General features: G+C 38.5%; 2 protein-coding genes across 2 annotated transcripts; one reads left to right on the top strand and one right to left on the bottom strand.

The window, feature by feature from the left end:
• Positions 1-1,285: 1,285 nt before the first annotated feature.
• On the bottom strand, positions 1,286-7,788 carry LOC106359205 (protein MODIFIER OF SNC1 1). Its single transcript, XM_048741729.1, is given in 12 exon segments — positions 1,286-2,586; positions 2,589-2,638; positions 2,641-3,730; positions 3,808-4,036; positions 4,118-5,198; positions 5,396-5,443; positions 5,840-5,936; positions 6,097-6,448; positions 6,538-6,582; positions 6,670-6,750; positions 7,028-7,095; positions 7,529-7,788. Coding segments are annotated over 11 exon segments (4,146 nt in total). The 5' UTR covers positions 7,057-7,095; positions 7,529-7,788; the 3' UTR covers positions 1,286-1,542.
• Positions 7,789-8,489: 701 nt separating this feature from the next.
• On the top strand, positions 8,490-12,099 carry LOC106442204 (tryptophan aminotransferase-related protein 2-like). Its single transcript, XM_048741732.1, has 7 exons — positions 8,490-8,682; positions 8,761-8,932; positions 9,009-9,364; positions 10,547-10,853; positions 10,935-11,215; positions 11,298-11,590; positions 11,799-12,099. Exons 3-7 carry the CDS (start codon positions 9,078-9,080, stop codon positions 11,993-11,995), a joined length of 1,365 nt encoding a protein of 454 aa, XP_048597689.1. The 5' UTR covers positions 8,490-8,682; positions 8,761-8,932; positions 9,009-9,077; the 3' UTR covers positions 11,996-12,099.
• The last annotated feature ends 3,036 nt before the right edge of the window (positions 12,100-15,135 follow it).

Genomic DNA, 15,135 nt, shown 5'->3' with positions numbered 1-15,135 from the left:
ATTCTTAAGGAACTTAACTTAGTTTAAATATAATGATTTTTTGTAAAACAAATTGAAAAATATAGACTGAAAAAGACGTCTTCAGATAAATAGACTTTATTGTAGGTCTACGAAACCCTAAACCACAAATATCAAACCCTAAATGTTTTGCTTGATAATCAAAAAGTCTCATTTATACAAAATATAAACTACTAAACATTAATATGCAGATTTAAGTTAATAAAACAAAAAAAAAAACAAAATCTAAAATCTAACCCTATGAAATCAACTACTAAAAGACATAACATGTTAGAACCTTTTGTTTCTAAACTATGAACATAGTCTAGCACATGATAACCAAATTAGTATATATTCTTCAAAATTGTTCGATTATATGAAATTTTAATTTATTTACTTCATATTATCCATTATATTGATGATTAATTAAAAATATCACAATAATTATTTTTATACAGGTTCAAAATTAAATTAGTAGACCAAATTAGAGTGTAGACTACAAAACAAGTCTATAAAGTAGACTTCGTAGGAAGTCTATATATATGTAGACTTCTTTTATTACGTGTAGACTTCCAAAGGATAGAAACGTAAAATACATTTATGTTTTTTGTTTGGTCATAAGGGTGAAATAGTACTTTCACTACTCCTTTAGGTTGGTTTTGCATTTGACTGAAAGTGGGGTACACTTTTACATTTGACTTGAATATTTGGGTTGGTTTTAGCAAATGTCCCAATTTTCAAATATAACAAAAAAAAGTTGTTCATACATATTATAAATAATTAAATATTTTGTATTTATTATATTTTATGTTTCAAAATAATTAATTTTAATATTTTGTATACCGATTAAAGATTACTAGTTTCTTATTCAGTTTGTCTTGTTTTCCAAAAACAACAAAACTAGTTAATTCAATTAATAGAAAATTAAAGTGCAAAAAATAATTCTAAAACATGATAAGAAAATACATTTTTTAGATTTATTTTAAATTAAGTTAAAATTTTATTTGTTTCTAGTAAAGTTCAACCACTTATATTTTCACATTTAAATTTTATTTTAATATAAACTGTATTAATTGAGATCTGAAACAACAAACTTTCAAATAAAATAACAAAATCGAGAATATTAATCTTTTAAATAGAGAGGGTATATTTTAATAATTGTGTTCTGTGGTTTGTTGGAAACATGAGTTTTACTGAGATTATCACCACCGCGTAAACAATAATCTCAAACAAGTTGGCATGGCAGATTTTATTATACATAGTTCTGTTTCAGCTTCTAAGAAAAAAGTAAAAGTAAAAGTTCATGTTAGATAAGATGATTCCCACACTCTGAAAACAAAGAAAAAAACAAGTAACAGAGCAAAGGCTTAACAGAACAGGTAAAGTCCAACCTGCCACCAAATGTAATACAAAATGCTAAAGTGACATGCATAATCAAATAATTCACTGAAATACATAAAAAACCCTCCAGACCAAAGACTTTGTTGCCAAATACGTTCTCATCAGATGCTACTCCTTTGACAATGCCTCACCAACACAGCTCAACTACCTAATCACAAACAGGACAGTCTTAGTTTCTCTCATCTCATCTGATAATCCATGACCGGTGTTTCTCCCCAGCACTACCACCCCTTGCTGTTGGTACGACTTTTGTCCACCATGCCTCTGGTTTCCCTGCCCCTTCTCCCTGTATCTTGGACCTTCTGAACTGTCTTTCAACTGTTCTCCGTCATAAGCATGTGACCCAACAGGCTTGTACTCGTAATGCAGATTCGGCTTCTGTCGATCTCTGTTTGAAAGTGGCCTTTGATGGTGATGGTGCATATTCTCTTGCATCGACGAAGAACCCCAACCACCGTGTGACTCCTGCCCTCTTCCAAATCGTCGATTCTGGCCTGCGTTCTTTTGGAACATACTATTCGGATTATGCCCACCCCGGACCTCCCGACTGGCAGATCGGTTTTGAGAATGGTCTGGTGTATCAGCTGAGGTCATTTTCTGGTCTGGAGTAAACCCCTGCTGCTCGTATCCAGCAACATCCCTCTTCTGAGATGCGTAAGTTCTGTCCCTCGAATATTGACGACCACCAGACTGACCACGAATTTCATTCGAAGCAACATGCAAATCTTGTTGACCTAACCCATGGCCAGACTGCTGCATATGAGCTTTGCTGGAATCTCTCGTATTCGTTTTTTTAGAGTCGCCATAGTTACTTCTGGAAGCATGCTGCTTACCTTGAATGCTCATTCCCTGATCTTTTCCAACAGCCATGGTTCGAGGAGCACTTGCTTCCATTTCTTCAGCAGTCGCAGCAGAGGGCTGCGTTTCAGGAGTCATATACCAGCCATCGTTCCATCCACCAGTACTGGATGCGGTTCGATCCTTAGAAGAGTCTACCGCAATTTGTCCAGTTTGATTACTTGTGTGATAGTTCACTGTTCCTCGGATGGGCTGGTTTGAAGTTCCAAATTGTCCATCCTCCAAAGCTTTAGTAGATGCTGCAGAACCTCTACCATGCTTGCCCTGCCTACCATTCCCATGTCTTGATTTCAAAGGAGACCCAGGGGGTTGGAGAATTCCTTTACTTCTTCTTCGCCTCCACAATTTTCTTTCTGCAAAACATTCTCTGCCATTTCTGGGAAGCGGTTACTGGATTTTTACTGACCATTTGCTCAGCTGTTTCCTTTACTATGGGCTTAGCTACATATCTCTCCAGCTCCACTCTTTTGCTTCTTGAACTAGTCTGCCCTTGATGCAGACTCTTTGAAGAGGTGCTAGACTCAGGAACGGCACTCTGACTCCCTACACCTGTGGAGCTATCAGCTTTCTGCTGTGGATGTACCGGAGCCCAGATAACAGTACTGTTACCAGGAAATTTATCTGCAGGCTTGTTTACCAGCGTGTTTCTTGGAGTCTTGCGCAAATGTTGAGTTTTCGAGTTGGTTTTTGCTCTGCTTTGGGACTCTTCATTCGTGGAGGAACTGATTTGGTCAGACGAATTACCAGACACTTTGATATCCAAGCTTGGGTCTGGAAAAGACCCGAACTTTATTTCTGGTGCTCTGACCCTACCAATCTCAATTGACTCATCTCCTGATTTCGTTTCTTTTCCAACGGCAGCTCTTGTCGTGTTCATTAATTTTGCCTCCTCAACCTTGTGCTTTTTCTTACCGTTCCTGTTATTTTTTCTTTTCGTGAAAGCTGGCTCAGTTGAAACGCTTGACGTTGGTGGCGTGTCTGAGTTATGACTTATTACACCTTGGTTTGACACCTCAGGAGATGGAACAACGTCGGACACCTCTGTAGTAGCTTCAGAGAAAGAGTTTCCTGCCGTTTTTTTCTCAAATACGATATTTTGCTTCTGCTTATAACCCAAGCGCTTCTGTTTTGAAGCAGCGCCATCACGGTGACGTGGAAGATTATCCTGGTGATTAGGGTCCACATAATGTGCATCTTCTGTTGAAGTCATCGCGTTTTGCATTGAGGGTTTTCCTGATTCTTCAGTAGATTCTGTAGACTTTGCAACCATACGTGCAGGTGAAAGAGACCGAGGAGCTTCTGGTATATTCGCGATGGAAGCATTAGATGCTGAACCCTCCTCAGCTGCTTGGGATCGTCTATTCAACTCTTCCAGTTTTGCGAGAGCCTTAGCCCGCTGATCTCTGGCTCTTTCTTCCTCCTCTTTCTGCCTCTCTTGAGCACGCTGCCTGGCTAACTCTCTCATCGTAGTACGCTTTAAACGAACATGTCAAACACTCAGTAAACCCCCAAAAAAGTACAAGAATGAGAATCACATGAACTAGTTTATACCTGGTTGTCGTTTGGGTCTACAGATATTCCAGGTACAGGCTTCCCAACGGAACCAGTATCCAAAGAGTCACCTACATTTACCTCAGCAAAGCTTTCTGAGTTTGAAGCTAAAGTTGCAGGGGAGGAGCCTGACATAACATTTGTCTTCCGCCAACCATCATTGCCTTCATTCTTCACTCTTTGTTGGGACTGATGATCTGCTCTGCCTTGAGTCTGTTGACTAGATCTCCTGTAGGAACTAACATCAAATTTTTCCCAACATAAAGGATAGCATAACTGGCCAAAACGCTATTGACAAATTATAACAGACCTGGATATAGAAGTTCCACTAATAGCTGTCAGCTCAGAGTTTTTGTTGGTGGCAAGATCACCATGTTTATAGTGTAACGAGTTCGTACCATCACTTGCATGACCAGTTCGAGGCATTCTTCCTGAAACTTTATCCACTGAGTGCCCAGAATTGACTGTACGTGTTTTGTTTTCCTGCTGATCTCTATTGACGACAGATGAAACATTTTGCCAACCATCATCACCCCTTCTAGTTTTTGAGTTTAAGCCATCTATTTTCTGAATCAAACTGGGATCTTCAGGGGCAGCATTTTCTGCCCTAATTGGTTGTACCTCGTCACTTGCCTCATTATTGTTTCCTCTCCTGTTGTTTTTGGAATTTTGCATCTGATGAGCTACAACCTCTGCATTCGGGAGCCTATTTCCTAGAATTCCTTCCCGCTTTGTTTCATCTTCCCCATTCCTACCATCTTGGGGCCTTAAGAGAACCTTGTATTGTCTTTGTCTTTCTTGAGGATGTGATGGCTCGTTCTGTTCCAAACCCACTGAGCTTCCAGACGTATCATATCCACCTTGACCAGAGTGCTGGCTATAAGCATGAGGACCCGCAGGCCTACCAGCAAAAGGCAGGTCTCTGTTGCTGGGACCTCCGTACCCCATCGGAGGGCCATAGTAGCCTTCATGTGGCACTGGACCAAGATAAAACCCAGGCCTAGTCTGCATCCTTGGGTGGACATAAGAGTCAAGTATTGGAGGCCTGAACATGTTTCCATTAGCAGGGTGATTACCCCTAGGACGAGCCTCATGGCCAGGAGTAGGCTGAACTTGCGGAGGATAAAATGGAAAAGGATCTATAGGAAAACCCCCAGGACCCATTGGGGCACCATATGGATGGTTCCCTCTGTACCAGCCACCACCTTGATGATTATTTACTGGAGGACCACGCCAACCATCATACTGATGAGGAAAATTAGCATTAGGATAAGATTGTGGACAACGGGAGTCCAATTGCCCTGCCTCTCTACAATGTCTAGGTGCATCTTCACTGTATGGTTGATCGTCTCTTCTCCAGGTATTGTCATCTCCAATCCGTACATTAGCTTCTGAATATACGAGACAAGATATAGTGAGAAAAAGCGTCCAAGAGAACATTCACTAAAGAGATGAAGAGGAATAAAGGAGTAAGACGAATTCATATGAAACCCTCAGAGGGTAACATGGCCCTAAAAACATAAGTAACTTTTGAATGAAATGCCAGAATATGTTATTAACATAGAAAAGAGGTTTGAAAAATCCACACCTCGCTCTTCCACAGATCTTCCCGACGATGATGCAGGACGAGCGGCATCTGCAAAATCGTAATTTTATAAGAGCAATTTCTACGTATCCATTTCATAAAAGCATATCACATTATATCTAGGTAACCCTAAAACCCTCAAGGGGCACATATCCTAAAAGTGTTCAACCAAGAGCAAGCCAGAAAAGCCAGTCCCTGAAAGTTTTGACTTTACTGAAAACATGTGTCGAAATACTTTCTCAAATTTCTCAACAGAATCGCATTTATAAGTACCAATTTGTAAAATGAACATGTCTTTGCTAACGTCACTCTCTAGAAGGCAAGGGCGGCGAGTATAGGATAGGATTCGGTACAAACTGAAACATTTATTTTGCCCTCCTTTACAGAGGGACTGCTGATTGTATTTTTTTTTAGAATGAAAATAGTTTTCCTATTTATAGATGATACCTTGTGGCACGGAGCTCTTCTCAGAACTTTCTTTTTCAGCACCAAGGGAAGGAAAATCTCCAGAAGTCAAAGAAAACCCATCTTTTTTCGTTGGAGCCTGTACATACGAACTTACAGTGCGTTTATTGCAGGTAATCAAAAGTGAAGTAAGAGAACACTAACATGATGCTTAACAGATAAGGATATAAAAGAGGATAACGCTGTTGCTTAGCAAGTTCAGATAAATAAATACACTATTTTAGAGGAAAGAACCATACATGTTGACCCCATGTAGCAGAAGTCTCTGACACGGGTTCAGCAAATCGGGATAAGTGCGAGCTTCCAGGTCTTGTGTCTGCACTATGTGGACGTTGTAGTGCAACTGATGCCTGATTAGCTGGGAGAACCCCGGATGCTGATGAAGGCCGGGAGGTCGAATCCCAAGTAGAAGAAGAATCATGCGCTTTGTCACTATCAGCAGTGGAAGGTCGACTTCGAGTGACACTTCCACCAGTAGAAGGACGAGTGCTGAGGTGGCTTGGTGAACCAGGACCACTTTCAGTTCGTGGTGACAACGAGGATGTCCCCCACGCATTCAGAGACGATTTACTGCCCCAGCTAAGGGTTCCCCTACAATATATGAGGAGAAGAAACTTGAACTATCTAATCTACGCCGCCAAATAAGAATGAGAAATAGCATCTGAAAGAGGTACACTTACTTTGGAACGATTTCCACATTTGGGTCAAGGCCTTGATTCTCTAACCTTTGAATTCAGAGGACAAGTGTTCAGGAACGAGAGTATATTATATTTATAATATAAGACAAATATGATAATGCGCCCATCAAATACCTTTGGCTTGGTAAGTTAATCGGTTTTGGAACAGCAACCTTTCCCAATATAGTCATGCCACTTCTTCTTGTAGTACCCCATCTGCTAATTTATCCAGAAAATGTAATTTGTTATCAAAGCAATGACACTGAGAGGAGAAGGCAAGATCTGTAAAAGAAAGAACGCCAAAGACAGAGTTCCCTTCTACACCCCCAGGCACGTATAGAGATTTTATTTTAACAGCAGTTGGAATATACAGAAAATTGTAAACAAGTGGTTCGCATTAAGAAAATACCACAAAGAGGCACTCTGTTTCTACCCAAAAAAAAAAAAGCATAGGAAAGTTCATGAGAAAGACAAAACTAAAAAGAAAAGAAACCTTCGATCTCCTGTCGTGCTAGAGGTCATAACTAAGAAGCTACAGGATCCAACCACCCCTTATGAAACCTGTAAGGAAAGTGCACGATTAGGCTCACAAAATGAAACTCAAATCCCAAAGAATCAATTCAAACCAAGCTTAACTCTAAAGAACAATTGATATGACCAGTAAGCATCTCTCTCTTTAGTGTAAGTTAGAAGGTCGAACTACCAATTTATAAAAGAAAGCAAACAAATTCAAGAAAAATCCATTACCAATAATTACCAAAATCAATTGTCAGACAACACACTGTTTTTTTTTGGCCAAATAGAAGAAACAGACAATGTTCGACAATCAAATTGTTAAGAGAACCCCGATTACGTGTTCCCAGTAATCAATCAATCAACGAAAGGAGCCAACTTTTAGTCAGATGATGATAATAATTCTATAAACCCGTCACTCGTCGCATTCAATAGGGCACGAGATTGCTAGCTCGGGGGGCGATGAAGAGAAATAACTGACCAAAGGCAAATCCTTTGAGGGAGCTCCTCGGAAACCCTAGATATGGATGGTGAGAGAATCTAACAGGAGGGAGCAGATCGGATGTTGTAGTGGGTGATGGATGGAATCGAAGAAGGAGGAAACCTTAAGGATCTGCCGTGAAACGAATTCAAGTGATGGGATGAGAGAGCTCGGATTGGTTCAAAGATGAGAAGGCGTCGAAGTTCTGGGCTGCACGGTTTCCTCCAGATTTTTTTATTTTGCTTTTTCGTAATGTGCCATTTAAAAAATAATAATAATAAATAACGCTAATTAATTTCTCAGAAAAAAATAAATAATTTACTAAAATCACCCAAAGACTATAGTTTTTTAGCTGAATATATATGTTTTTGGTAAACAATTCTTTTTTTTTCCAAATTGAAATACATTTATAATCGAAATATCAATATCTTTACAAAAGCTGACGGCAAAACGAAATAGCTCCAGAACCAAAAGCTCATAAGAAACGGCAATTAGAACCCATACTAGGGGTAACTTAAACCCACACCAGAATAACTTAAAAAAACATAAATCTACACCGACATAGAACCAAATAAACGGTTATCATCTACGCACGAAAAGAACAGAAAACTTAGTAGACTTTGAATCAGAGAGAAAGTCAAAGATCAGGAATTACCGCTGCTGCCCATAGTCTGTCACCCGATAACCTCCACTTCTACATCCAACCACACTTATCGTTGCTGCCTCGCCCGTCAATCGATAAGACCAAGAACCGGAGACTTCATTGGTTTAAAATTCATTGGTTTAAAATTTAAAATAAATGTTTGTATGCAGAAGAATTTCAAAAATACAAATTATTAATTAACCGATATATATAGAAGTGGAAATAAAAATGATATTTTTTAAGTCGGTGCACGAACGCATCTAATCTAATTACATGCGAGAGCTGAGAAGTGACGTAAACCTAGAAAGTAGTAGTATTACATAACCATTGGCATTCACCAGTCTTGTACTAAACAGAGATACTGACTCTGTTCAGTGTCTCTCTCACTCGATTTTCATCTACTGTCGTTTTATACAAGCAAAACAGAGCTAAAACACCTTATTCTTCTTCTTCTCATTAATGGGAACAAAGAGCTCGACCTCAAAGCTTCTTCGCAGTCGGAAAAAATTAGGTTTGTTATATGAAGTCCTGATTCTAATTTTGCAATTTTTGACAGATACTTTTATGTTTGTCTTTTATGTTTTGGCAGATAGTCTTCGGTTTTAGAATATGTCTGCCAAGATATAAAGCTTTTTTTGCCATTACATTGTGAAGAAAGCTTGCAGCAACTTTATCTCTTGAGATTCTTCAAGGGTTGTTCTTTTAAATCTCTTTCACATTCATATCTTCAGCCAAAAAAAAGGTCCAGTCTCGCTGGACAGGTACAAAACCCACTAGTGTTCCTTCTCCTTTTTGCGGTCTTAATTTAAAATATCTAAAAAGAGGTCTTCTTTCCAGCTACAAAACCCCACTCTGTTTCTTGGTTCTCTTCTTCCTTAAGAATTTGGTTTTAGTTTGGAGAGGAAAATGGGAAAGGTTCCGAGGATTCTGTCTTGGAGGAACATGTTGGTCCTCTCATTGGCTGTAAACTTCAGCTTGATACTAAGGATCTTGAAGGGTACTGACGGTGGAAACTCCTCGTATGTTGTTAGTATATGGCCTGTGGTATCTAACTCACTGGATAGAACGGTGTATGGTGATAGCAAATGGCCTGTGGTATCCACAACTGCCTCAGGATCTTCTTCGTTGTCTTCAGCATCTTGCAACTATAACGAGACTCAAGAGGATGACGAAAGAATTATCAATCTCAAACTGTAAGTTTCTACTGCTTTTATTTCTTGATTTCTCATAATTATATCATAATAGGTAATATAGAATATACCCTCGTCTAGTCTAGTCTCTTGTGTAATATGTTCCTCTATGCATTCATAGTACTGAGACTTCCAATAGTATCTCTTTCGACACTCTTCTTAAGTGTTCTTGATTGCAAATTTTAAAAAGAAACAGTTCTTATCTTCTGGCAGAACTGTAATCGCTTGTTTATTCTTTCTTGGTATTGTCAGGTTAATAAATGTGTATTAATGGCGTATCATATAGAATCTACAGACAAATTTAATTTCTCCCTTATCCCACACTTGATTGCTTTGAAAGTCACTAGCTATTATAGCAACGAATCTGGGATTATCCTCTTAAGCACCATTCAATTTAAAATTCAAACTTCAAAAGAGAGCAACGTTACTACTCTAAAAATTGTGATGATCATCTTCATTGACTTGCCTATTTTTCTAACCAGACTCTATATTTTGCAAGTTACCGTGGAATATGTCCTAGTTCTGTGTATGGTTCTCTGTTCCTTAACGTACGCCGCTAGTTTGAATATTTGGTTCTGTTATTTACTTTCTTATGACTCGTCAAATCAATCCTGAAAAGTATGCAAAAAATAAAATAAAATTGCATGTTGATTGATCTTGGTGGTCCATATGGGAATTTGTATGTATTGGTCATAAATGTAAAATGGGTCATTCTTGTTTGATAATGGACGTAAAGAAGAGAGTGATTTTTATTTATTTATATGGGTTTGGTATGTGGAATGTTGTGAGAGGGAGGAAGATAGTGAGTGATGTTCCTTTTTGGATGCTCGCTATTAATTTAGTTAGTGATGCCCAATAAGTTGAAACAATGGAAATTAATTAAAATGACTGAGAGAAACTCTTTTGAATTCTAGGCAAAAGTGAAAAAAAAAAGTAAAGAGGGCCCTCATTTTGGTGGAAATAATTATGCATACATACATAAAAAATATATGTCTTTTAAGAGAATCTAAAGGACTACTTTAGTGATCTGCTTGACCATGTTCTTTGCTGTTTCAGAAACAGGAACGTGTTGTTTTATGCTCTCCATTAACAAAAAAAGGACCCACCAATTCTTTTTGACTCAAACATTTTGTCGCATTATAAAACTAGTTAATGTACTTTGATCCATGCGGTGGTTATATGCAGTGGCGATCCAATGGTGTATGAGAGATACTGGCAAGAAATGGGTCATATGACAACAATGGTGATAGCTGGATGGCAATCTCTCAGCTATTTTTCAGATAATAACAATGAGCTTTGTTGGTTTCTTGAACCAGAACTTGCCAAAGAGATTGTAAGAGTGCATAAGGTTGTTGGTAACGCTGTAACACAAGACCGTTATATTGTTGTTGGCACTGGCTCAACACAATTGTATCAGGCTGCTCTCTATGCTCTCTCCCCACATGATGACTCTGGTCCCATTAATGTCGTCTCAGCTGCGCCTTATTATTGCGTGAGTTATATTCAGAGCTGTCTTTCTTGATTTCCTTGGGCATATAAATCACTATAACGTGTGTAACTGGTTTGGTTGCAGTCATACCCGTTGATTACAGATTGTCTTAAATCGGGTTTGTATAGATGGGGAGGAGATGCAAAGACATACAAGGAAGAAGGTCCATACATTGAACTTGTTACATCACCAAACAACCCTGATGGGATCTTGAGAGAATCAGTGGTGAACCGTAGTGAAGGTATACTGATCCATGATTTAGCGTACTACTGGCCGCAGTATACGCCTATAACATCGATAGCTGATCACGATGTAATGCTCTTCACTGCTTCAAAGAGCACTGGCCATGCAGGGATGCGCATTGGGTACATTCTTGTTACTATTTTCTTATTTTGTGGGAACAAAACAAAAAATGGGAAGTGTATCTTGAACCTTACATTTTCCCAGATGGGCTTTGGTAAAAGACAAAGAGACGGCCAAGAAAATGACAGAGTACATAGAACTCAACACGATTGGGGTTTCAAAGGTTTCGCAGCTTCGAGTAGCCAAGGTTTTGAAGGCAGTGTCAGACAGTTGTGGTAATGAAACGGCTAAATCCTTTTTTGAGCACAGTTATGATGCCATGTTTGAGAGGTGGAAGCTATTGAAACAAGCATCGAAGACTAGTAAAGGTTTTACCGTTCCTGATTTTGCCTCTCAACGTTGCAATTTCCTAGGAAAAGTCTTTGAGCCACAACCAGGTACTTTAAAAGAAAAACAAAGTAAATGATTAATATCAAACTAGTTTATATATATATATATATATATATCCTACGGGTTGAATCGGTCGGTTTCGGTAAAAATGCACTTAGTGTTACACTGTGGAATTTTCCCTAAAGGCCACCATACTACCTGACCTTTGTATCAAACTATTTTTTAACTGATACTGTTTGACGTATTTTTGTGCAGCTTTTGCATGGTTAAAGTGTGAAGAAGGGATTGTGGATTGTGAAAAGTTTCTGAGAGAAAAGAAGAATATTCTAACCAAAAGTGGAAAGTATTTTGGAGATGATCTGAGCTATGTGAGGGTAAGCATGTTAGATAGAGATTCTATCTTTAATATTTTTCTTCACAGGATTTCATCTTCCTTCAATTCAACTTTGTAAGTACACACGTGCATGTCATGACAATATGTGTATCTAACATTGTAACAAGTGTTTGTTCCATAGTATGGAAATTTGAATAATGCGATGATCGAGACTTTCAACCATCTTAGATGAATGAACTTGGATTCATTCACTACCGAGTGTTTGTGTCGTATCATCATTGGTCAACCAAACGTTCATCCAACATTAGTTAACGTTTAAGTTTGAATGGTAGCATGACCCAGTTCTTTGTTTTTCACTATTACAAATTATATTCCCTTGTAGTATATATCAAAATTAGTAATTTATCCGCAGACCAAACCTTATAAGTGCAATCAGTGGCGGAGCCATCTCGATTGTTTACACGAATCAAATGCATAATATACATATGTTATATGGGTCAATAAGTTAAATTTTCAGTAATTTTGTTCCGTAAAATACAAGGAAAATTTTATTTTGATACAAATTGATATGGGTCATATGACCACCCTCACCAAGCCGTAGCTCCGCCACTGAGTGCAATGCATCTAACTGTGATAGGCAGATTAAGGTCCATCAAGCACGAATATCAACTTTCTTGCTTGTTAATTTGAATAAATTGTATTCAGTCATTAAAGAAAACTAATTATGGAAATGCTTCTACCTAATCTTGCGAAGATAAAATGTTTACTCTACCCTTATTATAGTTGTGTTTAAGTTAGTGCAATCTAAGTTATTCTGGTTATAGAATGGCACTCACTAAATGTAGGCATTAAAGCCATCGGCAGCAAGAAGATAAAATGTTTACTCTACCTTTATTATAGTTGTGTTTAAGTAAATGGTGATATAAGTTATTCTGGTAATAGAATGGCAAGGGAAAATGATTTATTCCCTTATGAACTAGTTGTTTCCAGCTTTTTCACATACAAATTTTGAAGTCGTACCAAAAACCACATGAACAACTCTATTTTCTGAATTACATACAAACTATCGATTTTAAATTAATTTTCCTAAAACTGTAAACATGGTATTTAAACGTTAACTTGGTTTATGACAGATGGAGAGCCGATTTAATTTGAGTTGATAAAAAAGTGCTACGTCTTTTTATTCTTTTTTTTTTTTGTCAATTCACAGATTTTATAGTTCTTTGTGGCAATACTTGGAGATTGGTAAGCTAGTAGTTGATGCTCTTCTTTCTTTATGCGTCATGTAAAACATTTTATTCTTCTGCAGAATAATAAATTTTATCCCTAATTGATGATGAAGAGTAAAATGATTTTTGCAGAAGAAAAGCACTTGACTAAAAAAGAGGAAATAAAATAGAATGACATAGTATTTTTTTTTATAAACCCAAATTCAATCGACTCTCCACCTGTCATAAATCAAGTTAACATTTAAATAACACTGTTTACGATTTTAGAGAAATTAGTTTAAAATCGATAGTTTGTGTATGTATCGTTCATGTGGTTTAGCTTAAAAGTTTGTGTGTGAAAAAACCAAACAACTAGTTCAGAGAGGAATAAGTCACTTTCTGCTGTTTATGTAGTTTTTAACATAGCTTAAAAGTTTGTGTGTGAAAAAGTCGAAAACAATTAATTTATCGGAAGATATGTCATTTTCCCTAGAATGACACTCGCTAAAATGTAGGCATTAAAACTATCGGCTCATGAGTTCTCACCAAAAATATTAATATTTAATTAAAGAGCAAAGTATTTTATTCGATTTTTTGGCATGGATCTCTCATATTTTTGAGAGATTTTCCTATTAAAATATTAGAAAAAACTCCAATATTGAGAATGTGCTTATGGTTCAGTAGATGTTAATGGTGCTCTTTTTTTTTGAAAATGGTGCACCATTAATCGTTTTGTTAATGGTGCTCTTATTATGGGCATGGACTATATAACCACATGTGAAACACCCGCCCCTTCCTCATTTCCAACCGGGGTTCCTGGGTGCGGGGTTTAGGACACACATGTCTACTTTCTCGACATCTCCGTGTGACCCGTTTCTGGTCCCATGAGTTTCAGGTGCGTTTCCTTTCTTACCGTCGACATTTCCACTTATAGTTCTGCAAAAATGAGAGAGAAAAAGAGGGGTGAGTATGAATACTCAGTGAAGCGATTCTAGACCAGTCTCCCCCATGAGCTTTTATACCGCTCAATGCGAAACGAGAACCGACTAGTCACTACACCCATTTCTTAACTAACTATTAAAGTTTCATTTCACAAAACAAGCAGTGCAATGAACTCAGTCATCGCTCAATTCACACATTTCGGTTTATTAATTAAGACTCCATTCATCCTATAACTCTAGGACCTACACAGCTCAAGCGGACCAACCCTCCCCTTTTCTTGCTGCGTTCCTGTGGAGCCGCCTGCCCTGGTACACTCGGCATCCGGTTCCCTTGGATGTAGTCTATACCCTTTGCAGTGTATTACGGCCCCTTCCCGCCAAGACTCGGCGTGACTCAATCTTACCGGCGCCTCTATTCTTAACCTGCCGTTTTTGAACGCTACGGCCGCCGCGTTTTCCCATACTCCCCACCAGTCCCTCGGTGGTTCGTATTTCAATCATTCATCATTTCCTTTTTCCTTAACTCTTAGACTCTTTCTTACTTCCGTTTTAGACGCCACCCGTTCTCAGTGTCACACTCAATCCATTTAACAATCAGTCATGAATATCCTAACATTCATCTACCAGACCGGTTAACAGTTCTCTTAAGTTCCTAAGTCCATTTCCTTTTTCTAACCATCCTAGCTCTCAATCACAAACAACAGATCTTCAATCAACCAATCACTCAATCCACATTCAACATTAAACCAGTTCATGTAAAGTTCTTAATCAGTATGAGAGTCCTGATGCAATATGATCTATCATCCTAACAACAAACAAGATCTAATCAATCCTAGCAACCCATTCAACAATATAAAAGGACATAGAACAGATCTGGACAGAACACCTCACCTTAGCCTAGATCTGGATTTGGATCTGAGAATAGAGGGTAAGAGAAACGGGATCTGAGGTCTATGACACCACGCGGCCACCACCACCACTCCCGGCTGTTCACGGCGAGGAGAGAGAGACGCGGCCGAGAGAGAGAGAAGGAGGCGCGGCGAAGAGAGAGAGAGAGGAGAGACGCGGCGAAGAGAGAGAGAAGGAGGAGAGAGACGGCGCGGGGAAGA

This window comes from Brassica napus, chromosome A1 (assembly GCF_020379485.1).
Source record: "Brassica napus cultivar Da-Ae chromosome A1, Da-Ae, whole genome shotgun sequence".
NCBI lineage: Eukaryota > Viridiplantae > Streptophyta > Magnoliopsida > Brassicales > Brassicaceae > Brassica > Brassica napus.
Note: the sequence above shows the minus strand (reverse complement) of the source record. Positions and strands in the feature narration are given on the sequence as shown.